This window comes from Borostomias antarcticus (genome assembly GCF_949987555.1).
Source record: "Borostomias antarcticus genome assembly, chromosome: 19".
Lineage (NCBI taxonomy): Eukaryota > Metazoa > Chordata > Actinopteri > Stomiiformes > Stomiidae > Borostomias > Borostomias antarcticus.
This window is the reverse complement of record NC_140252.1, coordinates 9,265,400-9,288,508: the sequence shown is the minus strand read 5'-3', so window position 1 is coordinate 9,288,508 and position 23,109 is coordinate 9,265,400. Positions and strand designations below refer to the sequence as shown.

General features: G+C 46.4%; 1 protein-coding gene across 1 annotated transcript in view; it reads right to left on the bottom strand.

Moving 5' to 3' along the window:
* Positions 1 to 252: 252 nt before the first annotated feature.
* The window catches only part of LOC311321935 (intersectin-2-like), a gene marked incomplete at both ends in the record, with an annotated part of 95,383 nt that continues 72,526 nt past the window's right edge, over positions 253 to 23,109 (bottom strand). Inside the window, 14 exons of the mRNA XM_084453950.1 lie at positions 253 to 404; positions 689 to 862; positions 3,253 to 3,336; positions 3,415 to 3,497; positions 3,615 to 3,736; positions 5,258 to 5,476; positions 6,867 to 7,034; positions 7,135 to 7,233; positions 7,954 to 8,137; positions 13,589 to 13,695; positions 15,574 to 15,695; positions 19,165 to 19,356; positions 20,208 to 20,304; positions 22,426 to 22,547. Coding sequence (XP_084310076.1) covers positions 253 to 404; positions 689 to 862; positions 3,253 to 3,336; positions 3,415 to 3,497; positions 3,615 to 3,736; positions 5,258 to 5,476; positions 6,867 to 7,034; positions 7,135 to 7,233; positions 7,954 to 8,137; positions 13,589 to 13,695; positions 15,574 to 15,695; positions 19,165 to 19,356; positions 20,208 to 20,304; positions 22,426 to 22,547 — 1,925 coding nt within the window. The remainder of the gene's footprint in view (positions 405 to 688; positions 863 to 3,252; positions 3,337 to 3,414; positions 3,498 to 3,614; positions 3,737 to 5,257; positions 5,477 to 6,866; positions 7,035 to 7,134; positions 7,234 to 7,953; positions 8,138 to 13,588; positions 13,696 to 15,573; positions 15,696 to 19,164; positions 19,357 to 20,207; positions 20,305 to 22,425; positions 22,548 to 23,109) is intronic.

Sequence of the window (23,109 nt, the reverse complement as noted above, 5' to 3'; positions counted from 1 at the left end):
TGAAATAAAGATAGAACCAAAGGTAAAATTACAAACACATGATTGACTTCTGAAGAGGACTGTCTCCTTGGCCTGCCTGTACTGAACATTTGGCAAAGTCCTGTTTCTCTCAGATCAGCTTCCAGCAGAATGTTGGAGAGCAATTCCTAGGAAGAAGATACCTAAATTCTATGACATTGTTTGGACTGGAGGGATCTGTATCTCTTTTGTAACCCTAACCCTACTCATAGTGCTTTACTATGTGGGTGTCCTCTACTTCGTCTGCTCGTAGAGCTGCAGGTCCAGTTTGACCCACACCTCTCCAGTGGGAACTTCGTGCAGCAGTAGACGGCGGTTTGCAACACCCTTACTCTCCATCTCCTTCTTGATGGTGGCCACCGGAACCTCTGTCCGACCCAGGAAGTCTGTAGAGAAAGACCACATTGACCTAGTACTGCTGCATATACACACGTACATACATACACATTGACCTAGCTAGTACTGCTGCATATACATACACATTGACCTAGCTAGTACTGCTGCATATACACACGTATATACATACACGCACTGTACTCAAGAGCAAACATGACCTATAATGGCTGAGCATTAGAAAGAAACTGCTCATCCAATACCAGAGCATATCAAGAACATTAAGGCCTGTGCGCGTGTGTGTGTGTGTGTGAGAGAGAGATTATGGTCCACTGACCGTCGGGTGAGAACTGGTCTCTCTCAAACACGGTGATGCACAGGACGTCCTGGTACAGATCCTTGATGAAGAACTGACAGTTGAAGTTCCACTTGGGGTTGAGGGTGTCGCTGACGGGCCGGGAGGTGTAGCACTGCGCCCCCATGGTCAGCTCACAGTACGGGTTGCTCTTACCTACAGGGGACCAGGCGGAACAGAAGCACCATGAGGAGCAGTGTTAAGACACAGGAGTTACGATGTGGATGGATGTTGAGAGAATTTAGAAAGTGGTGCGTGTAGCAGATGGGACATGACCCACATGATCCGACTAACCAGACAATGGGCAGTCCAAGCCATCAAGTCCTGAGCTGTGACCCAGAACCCCAGGGGGTCACAGAACATGGAGAACTGTTCCACTGTAGCCCTTACACACATAGTTCCCTGTACATTACATCTCTTTCTCTGTCTCTCTCTCTCTCTCTCTCTCTCTCTCTCAACCCCAGGGTGCGATTTGTAAAAAAAACCAGAGGGGGGGACATTTTCAAATAAAATTTAATGTCCAGAAATTGAACAAATGTAAACATCAGAACAAAGGAAACGACTTTATGCTCTTATTGTATTCTTATACACCCAACAAAGTGCTAAAAGAAAGGACAAACCATACGATGTTAGGTTATTGATCACACTGCTATGAATGTAGAGCTATCCCGTCCTCATCATAGACCACCTCATAAAAAAAAAGTGATATGGGTAGGCTAGTTAAAGGTAGGCACTAGCTCACGCGCACTTTCACCGGTAGACCAGGCCGCAAGGCTGAAAAGAAAATCTGGAACACAAGATAAAATATAAATTGGTATTGGTCTCATGAAAAAGAGGCTAAATTGATGGCCACGACAATGTGCTGCACTGACTTGGCTGTCGCCTAATATCGAGGATGAGAATAGCAAAACAAAAGCAATACATGCTGTCGATTGGCCACTTATCACCCATAACAATAATTGTATTATAATAAAATATTCATCCTGTCACTTACCGATGTTTAGCACTAGCAGAAGAGTCTGCTTTGGTGACGGACCTCTGGCGTTTTGGGCATCCTCCAAAATCCTCGCAGCAAAATATGACGAAATGCTTTGTTGACCTTGTTTCATTGCTAATTCTTGCTAGTTAGAGTAGGCGCTTGGTTGACAGTTGCCATGACAATCAAACGCGTGGTTAGAACTAGCTGTTGTAAATCATATTTTTGAAATAGCTAGTGTAGTTTTTCTAAATTGCGCCATCTATTTTCGGGCACAGCAATTATATTCTAGCTATATTCAGTCTTACCAGAAGCAGGGATAAAAACGTATCCCCACTGGTGATAAAAATGAATGATCAGAGGAAGGGATATCAAAACCAGAGGGGGGGGGGGGAATCCCCCCCATCCCCCCCAGCAATCTGCACGCTGCTCAACCCTTACATACATAGTTCCCTGTAAATTACATCTCTCTCTGTCTCTCTCTCTCTCAACCCTTACACACATAGTTCCCTGTACATTACATCTCCCTCTCTCTCCCTCAACCCTTACACACTGTACATTACATCCATCTCCCTCTATCTCTCTCTCAACCCTTACACACTTAGTTCCCTGTACATTACATCTCTCTCTGTATCTCTCTCTCTCTCTCTCAACCCTTACACACATAGTTCCCTGTACATTACATCTCTCTCTCCGTCTCTCTCAGCCCTTACACACATAGTTCCCTGTACATTACATCTCTCTCTCTGTCTCTCTCGCTCTCTCAACCCTTACACACATAGTTCTCTTTACATTAATGTGAAATCCTACCTACCCTGCTCTCTCCTCTCTTTCTCCTCTCTGCTTTCTCCTCTCTCCGCTCTCTCCTCTCTGCTCTCTCCTCTCTTTACTCTCTCCTCTCTCTGCTCTCCTCTCTCCCCTCTCTGCTCTCCTCTCTCTGCTCATAAATGATTAGTATAACTTCAATACATTTAATAAGCTTTGATCACGTCGTTGTAGCATCATCAACTGGTCTTAGGTCACCGAGTCAAGACTTCCTCTTTCAGATAGACTGATTGAACTGAGTTGATTAATGTTATTAATTACATACTGTATTCCTTCATAGTTGTGATAACCACGGTAAAATCATAAATTAAACCTAGTCACATAGTTCTACTTCATACGTAGAGTGCTGTGTGTGTTGGGCTGTGTAGTGTGTGTGTGGCTGTGTACTGTGTGTGGGGGCTGTGTAGTGTGTGATGTGTAATGTGTTGGGCTGTGTCGTGTGTTGGGCTGTGTAGTGTGTGTAGCGTGTGTTGGGCTGTGTAGTGTGTGTGTGTAGCTGTGTGGGGCGGTGTAGTGTGTGTGGGGCTGTGTAGCGTGTGTTGAGGTAGGGTGAGGGTTAGGGTGGAGGGAGGGTGAGGGTGGAGGGAGGGTTAGGGTGGAGGGAGGGTGAGGGTGGATGGAGGGTGAGGGTGGAGGGAGGGTGAGGGTTAGGGCTGTGTAGCCTGTGTGGATGGAGGGTTAGGGTGGAGGGAGGGTGAGGGTGGATGGAGGGTTAGGGTGGAGGGAGGGTGAGGGTCCAGCTCACCGTTGGGCCTGCAGGCCTTGAGCTCCTGGGCCTCGGCAACGGTCACCAGTAGCCGACCGATGCCACTGGACTTCAGAGAGCGAGCTGAGGAAAGAGGGGAGAGATGGACAGGAGATACAGGACTAACCGTGGACTAACCGTACACACGCACACACAACTCACCCTGATAGGCCTTTTCTCTCTTCTTCTTCTCCGTCTCAATGAAATGCTCTGAGGCTGCTTTGATTCTCTGGACCCAGGTAGTCCTGAAACAACATTCCCTAGCCAGCTTACCCGTGTGTTGGCTCTGTAAGACTCCATTTTGTTTGTATGTGTCCAGTGTGTGTGTGCACTACTGACGTATGTGATTTGTGTGTCGGTACCTCTCGTTGATGGTCTCGGTCTTGAGTGTGTAGACGCGGTCGATGTGTGAGATGTGGAACAGCGGTTCATCGCTGGACGGGTCAGAGGGCATCTTCACCAGAACCTCATTCAGAAACACCGGCTAGGACAGACACAGAGACACTTTCACTGTAATGGTTAAATCAAGCATTTGAAAGTGCTTGGAGATAGTTGTTGAACTAGGTTGGGTTCTATTAAACACTATTTAGCAAGGGCGGCGCTAAGCTTTTTTTGGCCCAGCGGTGCCCTTGCTAAATAGTGTTTAAGACTATTGTGACTGTCTTAAAGATATAGGCTGGGTTGCACTGACATGGATTAAATTAATCCTGGTCTAGATTGAAAGTAGGCTTAGTAAATATTGATTTAAACCAATTTATAATTAATCAGAGATGTGTTGCATATCTTAATTTTAACCCTGGATTAGGAAACTCTTAAACATGGGTTAAACAGGATTAGTTTATGTTCAATGTCCACCATGGATTCTGATGAAATGTCAACAAATTAGCGATGTAGGCTGAATAAATATGGAACTTTATCCAACCTTGCAATCTGATTTACAGATTATGAAAATGCAAATTGTAAATTTAAAGGAGTAGTAAAGGGGAAATGCATGTTTAGCCCTGTTTTAAGGTTACTTATGATCATATACAATGGTTCAGATCAAAACGTTGACAAAACTAGCACTTTTGAGAAAGTCTGATAATTCTTATTTGGTCATACAATGGATGTGGGTGGGCACCTTGAAAAATCTTTCAAAAACATGTTAAACTCTCGATTTCAAAGACAAGAAACTCACCGAGGTGTTAGTTGGCGTTCTGACATAATTCGCCATAAAGTAAGATTCTAGTTCATCTGGAAAGGCTTTTTTAAATACTTAGCATAGAACTATTTAGTCGCAGCACATGTGTGTAAACTTCCGCAAACTAGGTAGCCTACCAACATAAACAATAGCTACCGTAAGTAGTTCCACTGAATCCCCTCTGCGGATTGATCTACACATCTACAACGGTCGCGTCAATACAAGTCAATGGATTTCATAAAATGATCAATAAAACCCTACATGATTCATACTTTGCAGCAAATTTGATGTCAGAACACCAACGGACACCAATTACCCCCTCGGTGAGCTTCTTGTCTTCTGAAATCGAGAGTTTAACATGTTTTTGAAAGATTTTTCAAGGTGCCCACCCACATCCATTGTATGACCAAAACGGTGGTAGAGCAATTATCAGACTTTCTCAAAAGTGCTAGTTTTGTCAACGTTTTGATCTGAACCATTGTATATGATCATAAGTAACCTTAAAACAGGGCTAAACATGCATTTTACCTTTACTTCTCCTTTAAAAAGGATGTGATGCAATGAAATCTGCAACATTTGAAGATATGCTTATTTGAATGTTGGTACCTTGTTTAAACCTAGCTTAAGAGTTCATTCTTGTTGGTGCAACCCAACCATAGAGCGTTTTTCCCCAGGCGTTTTATCCAAAGTGACTTCCAATAAGAAAGATAAGGGGGCGGAGACAGACCCTGCCACAGTGTAGAGCCCGGCCTGGCTATGCGAGGCGAGGTTCTCCTCAACCATGAAAGACTCAACCCAACCACGGGGTCTTCTCTCCCTCCTCACCGTCTTGTACATTTTGAGCTGCGCATTGGACTTGGGGCTGAAGAGCTTGTCAGTGGAGGAGGAGGAGGAGCTGAACTGCTTGGCGGCGTGTGTGAGGAGCAGGAAGTCGTTGAAGAGGAAGGCCCACAGCTCCTTGCTGCTCTTGGTCTTCTGCAGCCGCCCACTGTGGAGGAGCTTCCGAGGCCCTAGGCAGTTGGTCAGGGAGTTGAAGACCAGGTGCTGGAGACGGAGAGAGAGGGTGGAGAAGGAGGAGACATAAGAATTCTGATGTAATGGAAGTGGAACAGAGATATTGTAACCTGTAAACTAATCTAAATAATATTATTGTTAGGTGCAGCCTCTCCCTAGGCCCTCACTGTGGTGAGTTTAGAGTGCCAGAGCAGTGTTAGGCAGGCCAGGATTAGCTATGTTTATTAGTCTAAAATCCCATACAACTGTATGGGATTGTCTATTAGTGGGCTCGGGGGTGACTTTGGGGAGTAATTAATGTATGGAGGTGCCTGTGCCTTGAGAAAGCGCTTGAGATTTCGTGCCAGAGAGCTACTTATGGGGGATTAGCTCACCTGGGAAGGAGCGCCTAAGAAACACATCCATGCCAAGAACTCACCTTGGAACCACCCACAAAGACTCATTGTTTTGAGGCACATTTCGGCCGGGATTATTAAGGAACCTTAAAGAACTGATTTTAACATGAACAGACTGAAAGAGAGGATTGGGCCTTCCAGGACCGCGCTAGCCAGCCAGGACCGCGCTAGCCAGCCAGGACCACACTAGCTAACCAGGACCATGCTAGCTAACCAGGACCATGCTAGCTAACCAGGACCACCCAAGCTAATCAGGACCACGCTAGCTAACCAGGACCACGCTTGCTAACCAGGACCACGCTAGCTAACCAGGACCACGCTAGCTAACCAGGACCACACTAGCTAAGCAGGACCACGTTAGCCCGGATCACGCTAGCTAACCAGGACCACACTAGCTAACGAGGATCATGTTAACTAACCAGAATCACGCTAGCTAAACAGGATCATGCTAGCTAACCAGGACCACGCTAGCCGGCCAGGAGCATGCTAGCTAATCAGGACCATGCTAGCTAATCAGGACCACGCTAGCCGGCCAGGACCATGCTAGCTAACCAGGACCATGCTAGCTAACCAGGACCGCGCTAGTTAACCAGGATATTGTATTCTTTTGTTGTTGTTATGCCCATTAGTGGGCACGAACATTTGCATGCTTCAACCACCTCTGTGTATAGTGGGGGTCGCGAATTTCTGGCACTGTTATTTTTGGGGTCGCCAGCTGAAAAGTTTCGGAACCCCTGCTCTAGACAACTGAGAACCCCTGCTCTAGACAACAGAATCCCTGCTCTAGACTACAGAACCCCTGGTCTAGACAACAGAGAACCCCTGCTCTAGACAACAGAAGCCCTGCTCTAGACTACAGAAGCCCTGGTCTAGACAACAGAACCCTGCTCTAGACAACAGAACCCCTAATCTAGATAACAATCTTGTGACCTTGTGGTAAGTTGAAAGGTTAGCCGGTGAACACCTCAGCCCCTTGTCACATTTTACTATTGCGGTGTACAGTGTGTGTGCATGCACACCTGTACCTCAATGAGGCTCTCACACTGCACGTGTGACTGGATCCACTCCAGCCGGTCAGAGTTCTCCTTCTCTCTGACGCCCTCGTTGACCTGGGAGCACAGCTCCTCGGCCCGCTCCAGGGCCTCTCTCAGCGCGCCGTGGTCCGCGTGGCCCTCGGGGGTGTGCTCCAAGATCTGAGCACACACACACACAAAAACAAACACGAGTCTCCCAGACAAAATGTTTTATGCCCCTCTGTGTGTGTGTGTGTGTGTGTGTGTGACTAAGACTCACATTCTTGATGAGCAGAGGGTAGCGGGTGATTCTCTGCATGGGCTTGAGGAGGAAGCTGGACAGTGGCATTCCCTTACAGCGGTAGTTAGTGGCGATTTTCTATTGAGAAGGAAAGAATAAAAGAAATGATAAATAAAAGAAGAGAAACCGAGATCATCCGTCTCTAAACCAACAATTCCCAACCTACAATATGGGCTAACAACAAACATGGGCAAAATTGTATTAATAGGTTTTATTGAAGTTGTTTGTTGTTTCTTCTTTTTTTAAAAGTTTAAATGTAAATATATATATATTTAGAGAGAGAGAGGGAGATTTCATGGTATTTGTTCTTTGAAACGTTCAAAACGTGCATAATCAGTGTCATACTGATGGATAGGAACTTCTGGTATGGCCTACATTACATCCGTTGATCGCCCCAGCCGGAAATCAGATGGACGTGCCATGAACCTGTTTTTCATTAATTTTGTGTTGAACAAAATCCATAGTTGTCTAGGAAGTCAATCAACCTCATTTCATTGTGTGAAAACTCAGTGAAACGCAGGACTGATGACATCAGAGCAGCTGATAACGAGCATAACAGTGAGACGTTTTCATGCCCTCCAATTGGATGAACCGACAGACATCATATCACCCCTGTTTGCCTGTAAAATGTCTGAACTAACTGGCTCTGTTTCATCTCTCTCCATCTCCACTCCACCCCATGACCCGATTCCACACGCCCGTCCAACTGAACACTAGAGTCCTACTGTCTCCCAGGGCCTCGTCCCTCCCAACTGAACACTAGAGTCCTACTGTCTCCCAGGGTCTCGTCCCTCTCACCTTGAGGAAGTGTTTGAAGTCGGGCTGGTTGTTGGTCTTGCTCTGCAGCAGGGCGGCGGCGTTGAGCTGGCAGGAGCAGAAGCGGATGTAGGGCTGCATGTGGGCCAGCTCTGAGGCCAGCAGGTCTCCGATCAGCTGCACCGGCATGTTCTCTCCCCCGGTCTTCTTACGCACACGAAGGGCCCTGACACATGGATCAACATGGCCAGATAATTGCACGAACATGCATACAGATGTGAGAATATAAGGTCACTTGACCCGCGTTATTCTAACAGACGCTTTACAGCATTCCGCACCACCGCTCTCATGCCCATAGAGGGCGCAGTAATACTAGGCTACTCATTGAACCATACGTACAAAATCAAATAATTCGCCTTATTCACCTCAGCTGCCATATTGGTCAGTCTGACGTAATGAGGGGTGCGGATGCGGAAGTGCCCGTTGCCTTCAATGTTAAAAGTTCGCTGTAAAAACACCTTTTCAAAAACCAAAATAGTCAAAATAACAGGCTGAATACCAAGCCCCCAGGATTCGAAATCTAAAGTGAAGGCCTATTGAACCGTGCCATCTTGGCTAGATTTGTAGTCATTTGGCTATTTCCGGTGACTTTTGTACTTGCGCAGTTGAGCTTTTCTGTCCGACGCGCGTCCACGAAAAAGTTCACGTTTATGTGAAATGTAGACGCACGTTCTCGGCTCTCCCCGCTTTGATTTAGCAATGAAAACCAGCTGGCATATTAACCTGTTTTTGTCAAATATATCCATTGGAGAAATTATTTTTTCATCCAGGCATCTTAGTTTTAACAGGTTAAATATAACTGAACATGTTTTGTTTGCTAGTAGATGGTATTCATTCCGTTCGCGATAACGTTATTGCAGCCAGGCTAAATTCCTCCAGGGAGCCAGTGACCGGCGAGTTGAAGAGCTTCACTCCCCGCCAGCAGGAGCTTTGGCCGCTGCTACCGCATCTCGGATAACCTGCTGAGTTCGTGGCTGCTATTTCACATTCGCCCTTGATCAATCCCAATACCGATCCATGGTAATAATGAATCAATCGTTCAGATCGGCAGTGCTGCATGCATGTTACAACATCATTGTTAGCTTTATTAACATAACCATAGCCTACATTTATCTCTCTAACGTTAGGCTATCCATCTTACACCAGTCGGCCATTCGATAGCTAGAAGCGGTCAACGCCAACGTTGACTGAAAACACCCAAACTCAGTGTATGGTTTCATCTTTATGCTACACATCAACTCCTTTCCATTGTATGTGAATAAATTCCTGTTATTCTAAAAATATCCCATTTCTGTCCATTCCTGGAAAAGGCTAATAATTGCTGTCAAATGATCACTCCAGTTTATCACCGTATCCCACTACCATTTCAACTATGCACAGGAGGTTGTCTTGTCATTTTCATTAAAAAATGATAAGCCTGATCAGTTTGTTGTATGTATTAAGCCCTTTTTGAGCGGTGTGCTTTGACTACTCTCCTTTTTTGTGGTCATTTTCATTAACACATTTGATTAAACATCCGCACTGGCCTATGAACGGCTAAAGATTCCCCAGGCAGAACTGGTTGATGCTGCTAGGGAAAGGGATGTCTGGGGCTCCCTGCTGGAACTGCTGCCTCCACGACCCGACCCCGGATAAGCGGATGACGATGGATGGTATTAAAAGACTTTAGCCGGGACCCCGTTGTTGTTAGAATTAATAGGCTACCTTTATTTGTGGTACTTGAACTTGTGTCTGCGTTTCTGGCTTGCCATCATGGATGTATTGTTCATAGGCTATGTTTATCGGATGAGATGCAGTTGTCCGGGCAGGTCAGCTAATGTGATTTACGAATGGAAATACATGCTTGGGAATATTTAGACATTTCAAACTTCCTCTGTTAAGGTGGTGCTGGGGACAGCGCAGACGGCCTGCATGGCAGTAAATTATCAAAAATGAGGCAAAATCTATCTATGAAAATAACCTCAGATTGAAACATATTTTGTGGTGAATAAGGCGATATAGGCTTAATGTGTATTTATACGGAGATAAGATTCGATTGATCAAGGGTGAATGTGAAATAGCAGCCACGAACTCAGCGGGTTATCCGAGATGCGGTAGCAGCGGCCAAAGCTCCTGCTGGCGGGGAGTGAAGCTCTTCAACTCGCCGGTCACTGGCTCCCTGGAGGAATTTAGCCTGGCTGCAATAACGTTATCGCGAACGGAATGAATACCATCTACTAGCAAACAAAACATGTTATATTTAACCTGTTAAAACTAAGATGCCTGGATGAAAAAATAATTTCTCCAATGGATATATTTGACAAAAACAGGTTAATATGCAAGCCGGTTTTCATTGCTAAATCAAAGCGGGGAGAGCTGAGAACGTGCGTCTACATTTCACATAAACTTTTTCGTGGACGCGCGTCGGAGAGAAAAGCTCAACTGCGCAAGTACAAAAGTCACCGGAAGGCCAGAAAAGCACAACTGCGCAAGTACAAAAGTCACCGGAAATAGTCAAATGACTACAAATTTGCCAAGATGGCGCGGTTCAATAGGGCTTCATTGTTGATAGCGGTCAGTGAATGGAGTGGCTGTATCCAGTTCTATTAATAGGCCCTGTGCACCAGCTCCACTACTTCCTGAAAGTCACTTGGCATCTTTATTTCCTGTCCTATATGATTGGATTAAGTGATTAATCAGGTGTGCGCTGGGTCGGCCGCACACCTGATTAATTACTTAATCCAATCATATAGGACAGGAAATCTAGATGCCAAGTGACTTTAGGGAAGTAGTGGAGCTGGTGCACAGGGCCTATACATCCATGCCATGGAGGTATAATATAACGATCCATGCTGAATACACTACCAGAGCATGCGATTCCGGATGTTACGTCACTGTTCAGCGACATTTTCAGGACAGCTGTCATGGCCGACGGCAGTAAGCAGTGCATTAGCATTGTTAAGTACCTGCCATCAAATTACGATTCTGTGAAATATATCGTTTCGAAAAATTATTTCTTTATCCAGGCATCTTAGTTTTAACAGTTTCATTATAGCGGAGCAGGTTATATTTGCTCGTATGTTGTATTTATTCTGTTCACAACTTCAGCGATCAGCCAGGCTACAGAGCTCCAGGAACCCCTATGCCAAGCCGAGCTGCATCACATTGTCGCCGGCCCAGAGTCCTATGCTACGGCTACGGTTTCTGGAGCTCTGTAGCCTGGCTGTACTATCGCGAACTTGTGAACAAAATAAATACCACATACAAGCAAATATGACCTGCTCAGCTATAATGAAACTGTTACAACTAAGATGCCTGGATAAAGAAATAATTTTTCGAAACGATATATTTCACAGAATATAACCAGAATATAAACTAACCACAGGTTCGAGGTCTGGGTAACTGGACGCCTTTTCGCCTCAGCGTAACGACCCACGCATTCCCGTCACCTGACTCAGCTATGCTACTTTCTCGCCTGCTATATCGTTTTTGTGGAGTAGTAGGTACTATATAGCATGCTACTTCTCGCCTGCTATAGGGGAGAACCGGGTCAAAAGTCGCACTTTTTGGTTTGATTCCATTTACTCCGAAATTAATAGAGATAGAGATTCCACATGTTATGACACACAACTTGCACATGTCCTTCACTATTATCAACTGTAATTTTCATGCTAGGATATAAGAGCTTAACATAAATAGGGCGAGAACGGACCGAGTGCAATGCGACATTTGTCCCTGCCGAGCGGGACAGAAGTCTCATAGGAGAGGGGCAAACGTCGCACGGCTGCAAAATGTGTCCTATCTCTGTTTTTTGGGCATGTAATTCTCTTTACTTTCAACGAATGTATTATTAGACATAATATCATGTTTGTATCAAAGTAATCAATGTTATAGGTTCAAAATCCATAGAAATAATGCGGGGTTAACAGCAATGTTTGGCGATAGGATAGCCTATCGGCAGGAAATTAATTTATTAGACGAATGGTTAGTCTGCACTAGTCATTTCCTTGTCTCGTTTCCACTTGAATATAACAGCCTATGAGCTGTCTTTCTTCCAGGAATTTAACAGCCTATCAGCCATCATCCTTTCAGGAAAGACCACCCCTAGTTGACCTCACTTATCCAGGTGCGCGCGGAGACCCTTACCAGTCAGTTGCCAGTGCGTTCGCTCGAAGTGAAATGTCAATTTATCACATCAAGTTCCGTCTGCTTCTCCACAATATTTAGGCTATAGGTAAGTGATAATCTGCATACAAAGTTGGTCAATAGCATTAGAAAGATCATTAAGAGAGCTTTCATTTGACCTGTTCATTCTGCCCAAATGTCACTCGCGCACCCCTCTGGTTCTAAGCCATCACAACGCGACTTCTGTCCCTCTACGGGACGCGACTTCTGCCCCGCCACGGTCTCCTGTCATTTCTCCCTGGCTTGCAGGCACGACTTGATCGCACGAAACTTGAAACCTATGCTATCATGTAGCCAGCAGATGTGCTAAGAAAAGTGCATATGTTTGCAAACTAATACAAGTTAACACAATTTTACAATCGAAAAATGCTTATGAGACCATTATTTTACTTATATGGAGCAAAAGTGGTTTTCCGTCGTTCTCTCCGTCAAATATGCTGCGATCGCGCCCAAAATTTGAACGGAGCTCGTACACGGTAATATGCGCAGGCATGTTTAACCACGTGATTGCAGGTCCAGTCATTCTGGAGAAAATGGCAACGCGACTTTGGTCCCGCGCGACTTTTGACCCGGTTCTCCCCTATAGCAGGTAGCAGGCATTTCGGACACAGCCTAGGTTTGCCTCGCTCGAGCTGGACCCGATTTTACATATTCACAGTTGGTCTGCCCTTTAGATCCCCGCCGCCGCAAACTAGCTACTGTAGCTAACACTACTATCTATAGAGCTGCTTAGCGCTGCTACTGTAGCTAACACTACCGTCTATAGCGCTGCCTAGCGCTGCTACTGTAGCTAACACTACTGTCTCTATAGAGCTGCTTAGCGCTGCTACTGTAGCTAACACTACTGTCTATAGAGCTGCCTAGCGCTGCTTCTGTAGTTAACACTGTCTATAGCGCTGCTACTGTAGCTAACATTACTGTCTGTAGAGCTGCCTAGTGCTACTACTGTAGCTAACACTACTGTCTATAGCGCTGCCTAGCGCTGCTACTGTAGCTAACACTACTGTCTATAGAGCTGTTACTGTAGCTAACACTACTGTCTAAAGATGCCTAGTGCTGCTACTGTAGCTAACACTACTGTCTATAGAGCTGTTACTGTAGCTAACACTACTGTCTAAAGATGCCTAGTGCTGCTAGCTAGCGTAGCCTTCTTTTGGGGCATAACTATCCAGCCAACGCTCAGCTGGCTAGGTTTAATAGGTTTACTACAAATATTCATGCTGGCTTGAGTTTTTGCTGGACCACCAACTAGAAACCGGAGAATGCAGCACCTGGTTTCCTCAACCTTCACACGTGTTTTAACAATGGTGTCAATAACGGACTTTCGGCTGGCAACTTTTGTTGTGATATAATAATGTGAAGCTCTACAGGAATATATTTCCTTAACTGAGTAACTAAAAGGTCCCTAACCAATCAGGTTGAGCATTTATCCATGACTGTCCCATCGTCTTACTTTAGTAGTTTGGTGTTGCACATGATGAGCTCCCTCCAGTTGACGAAGATCACCCCCATCTCAGCCTCCGTCAGGCGGCCCGACTCAGACATGGGTTTGTGGAAGACCTGACACACACACACACACACACACACAGTAGTGTAGACGTGTAAACAAGGTGTAGACTTTCAGCTTGACTGTACATGTTCACACACACATGCACACACACACACGCTCACACACACATGCACACACGCACACCTGCTCTCACTAGTGTTCCAACACTTGTGTCTATTCAAAGCCTTTTGATGTGTGTATGTGTGTGCGTGCACGTGTGTGTACACACAATACCCCATAATGACAAAGTGAAAAAGTGTTTTAGAAATGTTTGCAAATGTGTTAAAAATAAAACACTGAAACATCACATGCACATAAGTATTCACACCCTTTTACTCAGTACTTTGTTGAAGCACCTTTGGCAGCGATTACAGTCTCAAGTCTTCTTGGGTATGACGCTACAACCTTGGCACACCTATTTTTGGGCAGTTTCTCCCATTCTTCTCTGCAGATCCTCTCCTGCTACATCAAGTTGGATGAGAACATCGGTGCTCAGCCATTTTCAGATCTCTCCAGAGATGTTTAATCAGGTTCAAGTCTGGGCTCTGGCTGGGCCACTCAAGGACATTCACAGACTGGTCCCGAGGCCACTCCTGTGTTCTCTTGGCTGTGTGCTTCGGGTCGTTGTCCTGTTGGAAGGTGAACCAACCCAGTCTGAGGTCCAGAGTGCAGCAGGTTTTCTTCAAGGATCTTGGTGTGCTTAGCTGCATTCATCTTTCCCTCTATCAGGACTAGTCGCCCCGTTCTCGCTGCTGAAAAACATCCCCACATCATGATGCTGCCACCACCATGCTTCACTGTAGGGATGGTATTGGGCCGGTGATGAGCAGTGCCTGGTTTCCTCCAGACATGACACTTGGTATTCAGGCCAAAAAGTTCAATTTTGGTTTCATCAGACCAAAGAATCTTGTTTCTCATGGTCTGAGTCCTCCAAGCAGGCTGCCATATGCCTTTTACTAAGGAGTGGTTTCCGTCTGGCCACTCTACCATGAAGGCATGATTGGTGGAGTGCTGCCTGGATGGTTGATCTTCTGAAAGGTTCTCCCATCTCCACAAGGAAACGCTGGAGCTCTGTCAGTGACCCTCGGGCTCCTGCTCACCTCCGTGGCCAAGGCCCGTCTTCCCCGCTTGGTCAGTTTGGCCGGGCGGCCAGGTCTAGGAAGAGTCTTGGTGGTTCCAAACCTCTTCCATTTACAAATGATGGTGGCCACTGTGCTCTTTGGGACCTGTAAAGCTGCAGACATTTTTCCATACCCTTTTCCAGATCTATGCCTTGACACCATCCTGTTTCTGAGGTCTGCAGATAATTCCTTTGACCCCATGGCTTGGTGTTTGCTCTGACATGCACTGTCAACTATGGGACCTTATATAGGCAGGTGTTGGCAATCCCCAATCATGTCCAATCAATTAAATTTACCACAGGTGGACTCAGTGGAAACAAAATGCACCTCAGCTCATTTTTGGGTGTCATATCAAAGGTTGTGCGCACTTGTGTACATATGATGTTTTACATTTAGATTTTTTAAAATTAGCATGTCTAGAAACCTGTTTTCACTTTCATTATCGGCTATTTTGTGTTGAATTTTGAGACAAAAGATGAACTCAATCTGTTGTAGAATAAGTCTGTAACGTAATAAAAGGTGTAGAAGGTGAAAGGTGTAATAAAGGGTGTAGAAGGTGAAAGGTGTAATAAAAGATGTAGATGGTGAAAAGTGTAATAAAAGGTGTAGAAGGTGAAAGGTGTAATACAAGGTGTAGAAGATGAAAGGGGTAATAAAAGGTGTAGAATGTGAAAGGTGTAGACGGTGAAAGGGGTAATAAAAGGTGTAGAAGGTGAATGGTGTAATAAAAGGTGTAGAAGGTGAAAGGGGTGAGCAGACTCGTCTTACGTCCAGCACCAGCTCCAGGTCGTCCAGGTAGCTGCCCTCCGTCTGGAGGAGCTCGTGGATGTAGCCCTGCCGCTTCCGCTCCTGGGGGGCCATGGTGTCCAGGGTCATCAGGTCAGCACACCCTACAGCGCCAGGCAAAAAAACCATCTGTCTTTGCTTTTGTGTGTGTCTGTGTGTGTGAGAGAGAAAGAGAACATGTGTTTGTGTGAGTATGTGTGTGTGTGTGTGTGTGTGTGTGTGTGTGTGTGTGTGTGTGTGAGAGAGAGAGAGAGAGAGGTAAGTACACGTCACACACAACACGTAAGTGAGAGGCAACGCAGCGCACACACACACATCTCAGAGGTCGCCGGTGGAATTTCTCCTCTGCATTTATCCCATTCAAGCCTGTCCTCCAGTAGGAAGCCTCATCAGTGAGCAGCCTCGCCAGATCAGCCTCATCAGAGCAGCCTCATCAGTGAGCAGCCTCATCAGAGCAGCCTCATCAGAGAGCAGCCTCCTCAGAGAGCAGCCTCCTCAGAGAGCAGCCTCGTCAGAGAGCAGCCTCGTCAGAGAGCAGCCTCGTCAGTGAGCAGCCTCGTCAGTGAGCAGCCTCGTCAGTGAGCAGCCTCATCAGTGAGCAGCCTCATCAGTGGTGCTTGGGGACCAAGTCCAGTGCTCAGTCCAGGTCCTGTTCAGAAGAGCATCTGCTGCATGTTTTGTGTATTGAGAGGAAATCCTTGCAAACACGGGAAATATGCAAACTCCGCACAGAAAGGCCCGGAGACCTTATGGCTGTGTGTTTGTGTGTGTGTGAGTGTGTGTGGGTGGGTGGGTGTGTGTGTGTGTGTGTGTTGACTGTGACTTGAACAAACCACCCTCAGTCGTCTGTGTTAAACCCTCTCTTTATTCCAGCTGTGTGGTTGGTGTGAACATGTGGGCAGAGCAGAGCGAGGCGCGTCGTATCACAGAACCAGGGCCTGGTACAGCAACGGCTTCAACGTCTCTGAGGTGTGATTGATTTATGTCACATTCTGAACATTTGATACAGACACATCATTTCCACTGGAGAGGGGGAATACAATCAAGCACACCCCAAGTGCTGCATTATGGTATTTGACCCAGAGTGTATTGGATATCATAACCAATATATAAGATATAGCAGACAATGCTAACGCTAAGCTGAATAAAAGAGTAGTTAAGCACCTTGGATGGTGGAGTCAACTCCAGATGGTTGCATAGTGAGTGAGTGAGTGAGTGAGTGAGTGAGTGAGTGAGTGAGTGAGTGAGTGAGTGAGTGAGTGAGTGAGTGACAAACAAAAACGAGAAGACCTACATTACGCATACGCATTAGTACAGTAAAAAAAACTATCTAAAGACAATACTAAACTACAATAACTAAACTATCTAAAGACCTTGGATAAAACCTTGATTCCTTTCTTATTCTCTTTGCCTCCTTCTCCAAAGATATTGGTTAAAAAGATCCGGGGGGAGGGACTGTCGATTATGAGACGGACAGAAGAGACGAGGAATCAAGGAAGGAGATTTTAGATTCAGCCCTTGTGTGTTGCTGGTGATGTCAAATACTGGCCAATTGACTGGATGAGAACATTATTTCTATTTGCAGCAGAATTTAAACCAGTTGATTTGGGTAAAGGCAATGATTCTTTAACCTACAGTAAGATCTTTATTGGTCCAATATTGAAGCCAGTATGTATATAAGTACAAGTATGAATGGCCCTGTAAATCACCTCTAAATGCTGAAACAGCCAAAGTTTAGAAAACTGAATGACTTTTAGTTAGTCCAAATGACAGCTTATAGAATGTGATATTATAATACTGTATACAAATTATTTTAAGATATATATATACGTATATGTATATCTATCAGTCTAAAGGAAAACTACACATTCCATGGTTCCATGACATCATCTCAGAGGAATAAGCAGATATAGTCCATATTAAATACAGCTGTCTCTCTCTATTAATTAGTGGAGACTAGTGGGACAGAGAGAGAGAAAGAGAGAGAGAGAGAGAGAAATGGAGGAAGGCAATACAGAAGTAGACGGAAAAGACAGAATAGGAGTGAGAATAAAGAAAGAGAAGATGAAGAGATAAAGAATGTCCTGAACCAGTACAGAGCAGATAGCAGGAGAGAGAAGAGGTTGGGTCTCGCTGGCAGTTTGGATGGTGACTTCCTGGAGGTACAGGGGATTCTGAGCCCTGATTGGTTCCGAGGGGAAGAGGAGGAAGAGGAGGATGAGGAGAGAGAGCCAGCGTTACTGTCCTACAGAAAACAAAAGCAGCGGAGGAGAGGGAGGGGTGTGACGAGGAGAGATGGAGGGAGAGAGAGAGACAGCAGTCATTAATATAGTTGTAATTCTGTCCTATAAGTCCGCACCTGTTCGACCTGAATAACTATTCGTTATTCACATCACATTGTAGAACTTTGACCTCATGCCTGTGGAAATGCATCAGTGGAAATGCAGTTTGAGCATGTTCATTGATTAAACGTTCTGTGTGTGTGTGTGGGAGTTCAGCCTAATTAAGGGTTCAGTGTGTTCTCCCTTCTTAACAGCGTTCAACAACAACAGACATGAATACTGATTACATCTTAACCCCCCCCCCCCCCACACACACACACACACACACACACACACACTCCTATGAGGAATTCCTCCAGCATCCAGAATAGGTTGCGAAGAGATTTAGAAGATATTCCATTACAATTAGAAGGGCCTTGGGTAATATGCCTCACCAAAATGCGTAAACCAGCACCAGTGAGTCTGCGTTAGTGCCAACACCCAAAAAAAACATCCTGTGAGTGCACACTGCATTTTAAAGCCGCATGTACACTGTGCGATAAAACCCACGATTCTGAGGTCGTAAGGTGGTCGTGGGTTGTCGCAGACAATCGTAGCTCATCGTATGCAAAATCGGGACTCGCAAGTCGCACAGTGTGAGAAGGTGTACGATCTGCGATTCATTGCTACGACGTTCTACGACGAGGCTACGACCTCCTGACAAAATATCTGGCATGTCAGATATTTTCGTCGTAGATCGCAGATCACATAGAAGTTTAGCCAAGATGAATCGTGAGCATAATCGTGGCTGTCAGAAATCGTATAGTGTGAATACAAATCGCATAGTGTGAATACACACGTCGTATGGTCGTATGGTCTTGAGACGGAGTACCGGTCGTACAGTGGGAAGGGATCCCCGATCTAAGATTTTTTCAGTCGTACAGTGTACATGCAGCTTTAAGTGAAGCAAAGATTCCCAGCAGCAGTCCCAGTCCCAGTCCCAGTCCCAGTCCCAGTCCCAGTCCTAGTCCCAGTCCGGTCTCTCTACTCACTCTGGGCTGTTCCCTGCTCCTGCATGTTGTGTCTCTCTGCTGCCCCTGCGCCAGCAGCACGCCAGGTCAGACACTTCTCCCTCTCTACAGGGAGCTAAAGAGATCAACCCCCTGTCTGTCTAAATAGCCACTGCTGCTTGGCACAGATGTAGCGTTAGACTACCTGACCAGTTCACCATCAAACAATCAGAGCGGCAAACACTAAGATGACTTCAGGTCAAAGGTGGAAGGTCATTGTGAACATTGTGTGTGGGACTCACATTGTTGGCTGGGGTCAGACTCCGTGGTCATCTTGATGTAATTTGTGGGCAGCAGGCCTGTGACCCCATTGACCTCTCCCCTCCACCAATCAGGGTTGTTGTTGTCCAGAACGTTGATCAGCTGACCCTTGGAGAAGCTCATCTCGTCCTGGTTGGCGGCGGTGTAGTCATACATGGCGATGACCTGGCACACTGGTGAGGGCATAGGGCACAGTGAGAGGACAGTGAGGGGAGGGGACAGTGAGAGGACAGTGAGGGGAGGGGACAGTGAGGGGAGGGGACAGTGAGAGGAGGGGACAGTGAGGGGAGGGGACAGTGAGAGGAGGGGACAGTGAGGGGAGGGCACAGTGGGAGGAGGAGACAATGAGGGGAGGGGACAGTGAGGGGAGGGGACAGTGAGGGGAGTGGACAGTGAGAGGAGGGGGCAGTGAGGGGAGGGGACAGTGAGAGGAAGGGACAGTGAGAGGAGGGGACAGTGAGGGGGACAGTGAGAGGAAGGGACAGTGAGAGGAGGGGACAGTGAGAGGAGGGGACAGTGAGAGGAAGGGACAGTGAGAGGAGGGGACAGTGAGAGGAAGGGACAGTGAGAGGAAGGGACAGTGAGGGCAGGGGACAGTGAGAGGAGGGGACAGTGAGGGCAGGGGAGGGGCTGACGGACGGACAACTGGAAAAAATGGGTTACTAATCTCTATTCTACTAGAGGCTAAGAAGAACTGTTATTTTCTACCGTTATAATCCACAATACTTTCATACTACAAAATACTATCCATCTTAGAGTTCTTTTACTTTCAAAAGATTATGCATGTGCAAGCAAACTGTGTTTGGACCAGTCCTGAGCTGATGCTCACCTGGTACAGGTGCAGGACCAGTCCTGAGCTGATGCTCACCTGGTACAGGTGCAGGACCAGTCCTGAGCTGATGCTCACCTGGTACAGGTGCAGGGCCAGTCCTGAGCTGATGCTCACCTGGTACAGGTGTAGGCCCAGTCCTGAGCTGATGCTCACCTGGTACAGGTGTAGGCCCAGTCCTGAGCTGATGCTCACCTGGTACAGGTGCAGGGGTTGACTTGCTGCTGGTAGGACCCAGGAGCTTGACATGGGAGGAATGGAACCAGCCCCTCTGGCGCCTCTTACCTCGGACCTAGAGGAGAGGAGAAAGAAACGGCATCTGTCCATTAACTCCTGTGTAGATGACATCTGTCCATTAACTCCTATGTAGATGACATCTGTCCATTAACTCCTGTGTAGATGACACTGTTGGAGAAGTAAGCGAGCAGCATCTTGGTTCCAGACCAACAAGATTAACGTTATGGAGTGGCCAGCCCAATCCCTGAACCTTAATCCAATAGAAAACTTGTGGGGTGACATCAAAAATGCTGTTTCTGAGGCAAAACCAAGAAATGCAGAGGAATTGTGGAATGTAGTCCAATCGTCCTGGGCTGGAATACCTGTTCACAGGTGCCAGAAGTTGGTCGACTCCATGCAGCACAGATGTGAAGCAGTTCTCAGAAACAGTGGTTATACAACTAAATATTAGTTCAGTGATTCATAAGAAAGATAAATCTTGAAGCATTTTTCAGTTTATACAGTAAATGTTTGAGTTTGTAAAGACAAATGCAGACACTGCTATTTTTTTGAACAACTTAATATTCCTTTTTCTTCACTTTTTGTAAAGAAAAATAACACATTTGATAAATGTGTCTTCATGTTTTGATTTGTAATAGAATGTGCAGTGTTCCCAATGCATTTACGTGTATGGAAATAAAAGCTATTATAAGAATTTTGAGCTTTACTCACTTTTTTAAACACACTGCTATTATTTTGAACACAACTGTAATACCCCATAATGTCAAAGTGAAAAAAAGTTGCTTTTGTTTGTTGTTTTTTGGCAATAAAATTTTTAAAGAACTAAAATATCACACGAACATACACTATATGAAGAAAAGTGTTAGAGGAGCTTTTTTGACATCCCATTCTAAATTCATAGGCAATAATATAGAGTTGGTCCCTCCTTTGCAGCTATAACAGCTTCCACTCTACTGGCAAGGCTTTCGACCAGATTTTGGAGTGTGTCTGTGGTGAATTTTTGCTCAACCATCCAGAAGACACTTTGTGAGGTCAGACACTGATGTTGGACGAGAGGGCCTTACATCACCAAGCGCAATGCCAAGCGTCGGATGAAGTGGTCTAAAGCATGCTGCCACTGGACTCTGGAGCAGTGGAAACATGTTCTGTGGATTGACGAATCACACTTCTCTCACTGGCAGTCTGATGGACGAGTCTGGGTTTGGCGAATGCCAGGAGAATGGTACCTGCCTGACTGCATTGTGCCAACTGTGAAGTTTGGTGAGACTGGTCTAGTCTCCCCTGACCTGACTGGTCTAGTCTCCCCTGACCTGACTGGTCTAGTCTCTCCTGACCTGACTGGTCTAGTCTCCCCTGACCTGACTGGTCTAGTCTCCCCTGACCTGACTGGTCTAGTCTCCCCTGACCTGACTGGTCTAGTCTCCCCTGACCTGACTGGTCTAGTCTCCCCTGACCTGACTGGTCTAGTCTCCCCTGACCTGACTGGTCTAGTCTCCCCTGACCTGACTGGTCTAGTCTCCCCTGACCTGACTGGTCTAGTCTCTCCTGACCTGACTGGTCTAGTCTCCCCTCCGCCTCTCCTTCCCTGTGTCTGTGTCTGTGTGCCGGATGGAGCCGGTGTGTTTTGGGGATGAATCTGGTTAATCTGAGTCAGGCTCATATAACTAGAGTATTGTGAAGGACTGGGATTAGGTAACTGTCAGGACAATTATATTTGATGTCATCTACAACAAGTGTGGTGTTGGTGTGATGGACCTGGCCAGTGTGGTGTTGGTGTGATGGACCTGGCCAGTGTGGTGTTGGTGTGGTGGACCTGGCCAGTGTGGTGTTGGTGTGGTGGACCTGGCCAGTGTGGTGTTGGTGTGATGGACCTGGCCAGTGTGGTGTTGGTGTGGTGGACCTGGCCAGTGTGGTGTTGGTGTGATGGACCTGGCCAGTGTGGTGTTGGTGTGATGGACCTGGCCAGTGTGGTGTTGGTGTGGTGGACGTGGCCAGTGTGGTGTTGGTCTGGTGTTGGTGTGATGGACCTGGCCAGTGTGGTGTTGGTGTGGTGTGATGGACCTGGCCAGTGTGGTGTTGGTGTGATGGACCAGGCCAGTGTGGTGTTGGTGTGATGGACCTGGCCAGTGTGGTGTTGGTGTAATGGACCAGGACAGCGTGCTCCTGAGTTACCGACCTGCAGTTCCCCGAGCCACCAGCCGGTGGAGTTCTTGGCCAGGACCACGATGAGTTGCCCCGGTGACAGACTCAGTTGCTCGGTGGTCGGGGCCACAGCGGCTGTGACAGCCTGGGCGATCTCTGTCAACCAATCAGAATCCCCAGAGGGGTTTGAGATTAGGCCATTGTCACAAGGGTGGTCATACTGCGTGCGTTAAGTAGCTAAGCGCTCAGTGAGCGATCAGTGATCAGGATTCACTTAACAGGTTAATCAGTTACGCTCAGACTGATCTGCTCAGAGCACAAGTGAGCAGTTTTGAAGTATGATCTGTTTGAGCCAAACACCACATCATAATCATCATCACTGAACAAAAAAATAAAATAAAGATGGATGCCGAAAGGTATGGAAGGCTGTCGGATGGCAAAGAAGAACTTCGAGGTATACGTGAAGGTAAATAAATAACATTACATTTAAATTACATTTTGATAATTTGCCGACGTTAGCTAATGGTGTAACGACAAGGATGTTTCTCGCCATTAGGACCTACGTTAGCTATAGTGGCAGAAAGACAACAGGTGGTGATTAAAGTTCTCGTCTCCTAGCAACTCAGCGCTGTTAGAGCAGACCGTTAAGTGGAAAAAAAACCACGAGTGAGCATTCGCTCACTGAGCGCTCAGCTACTTAACACACCCACTAATTACA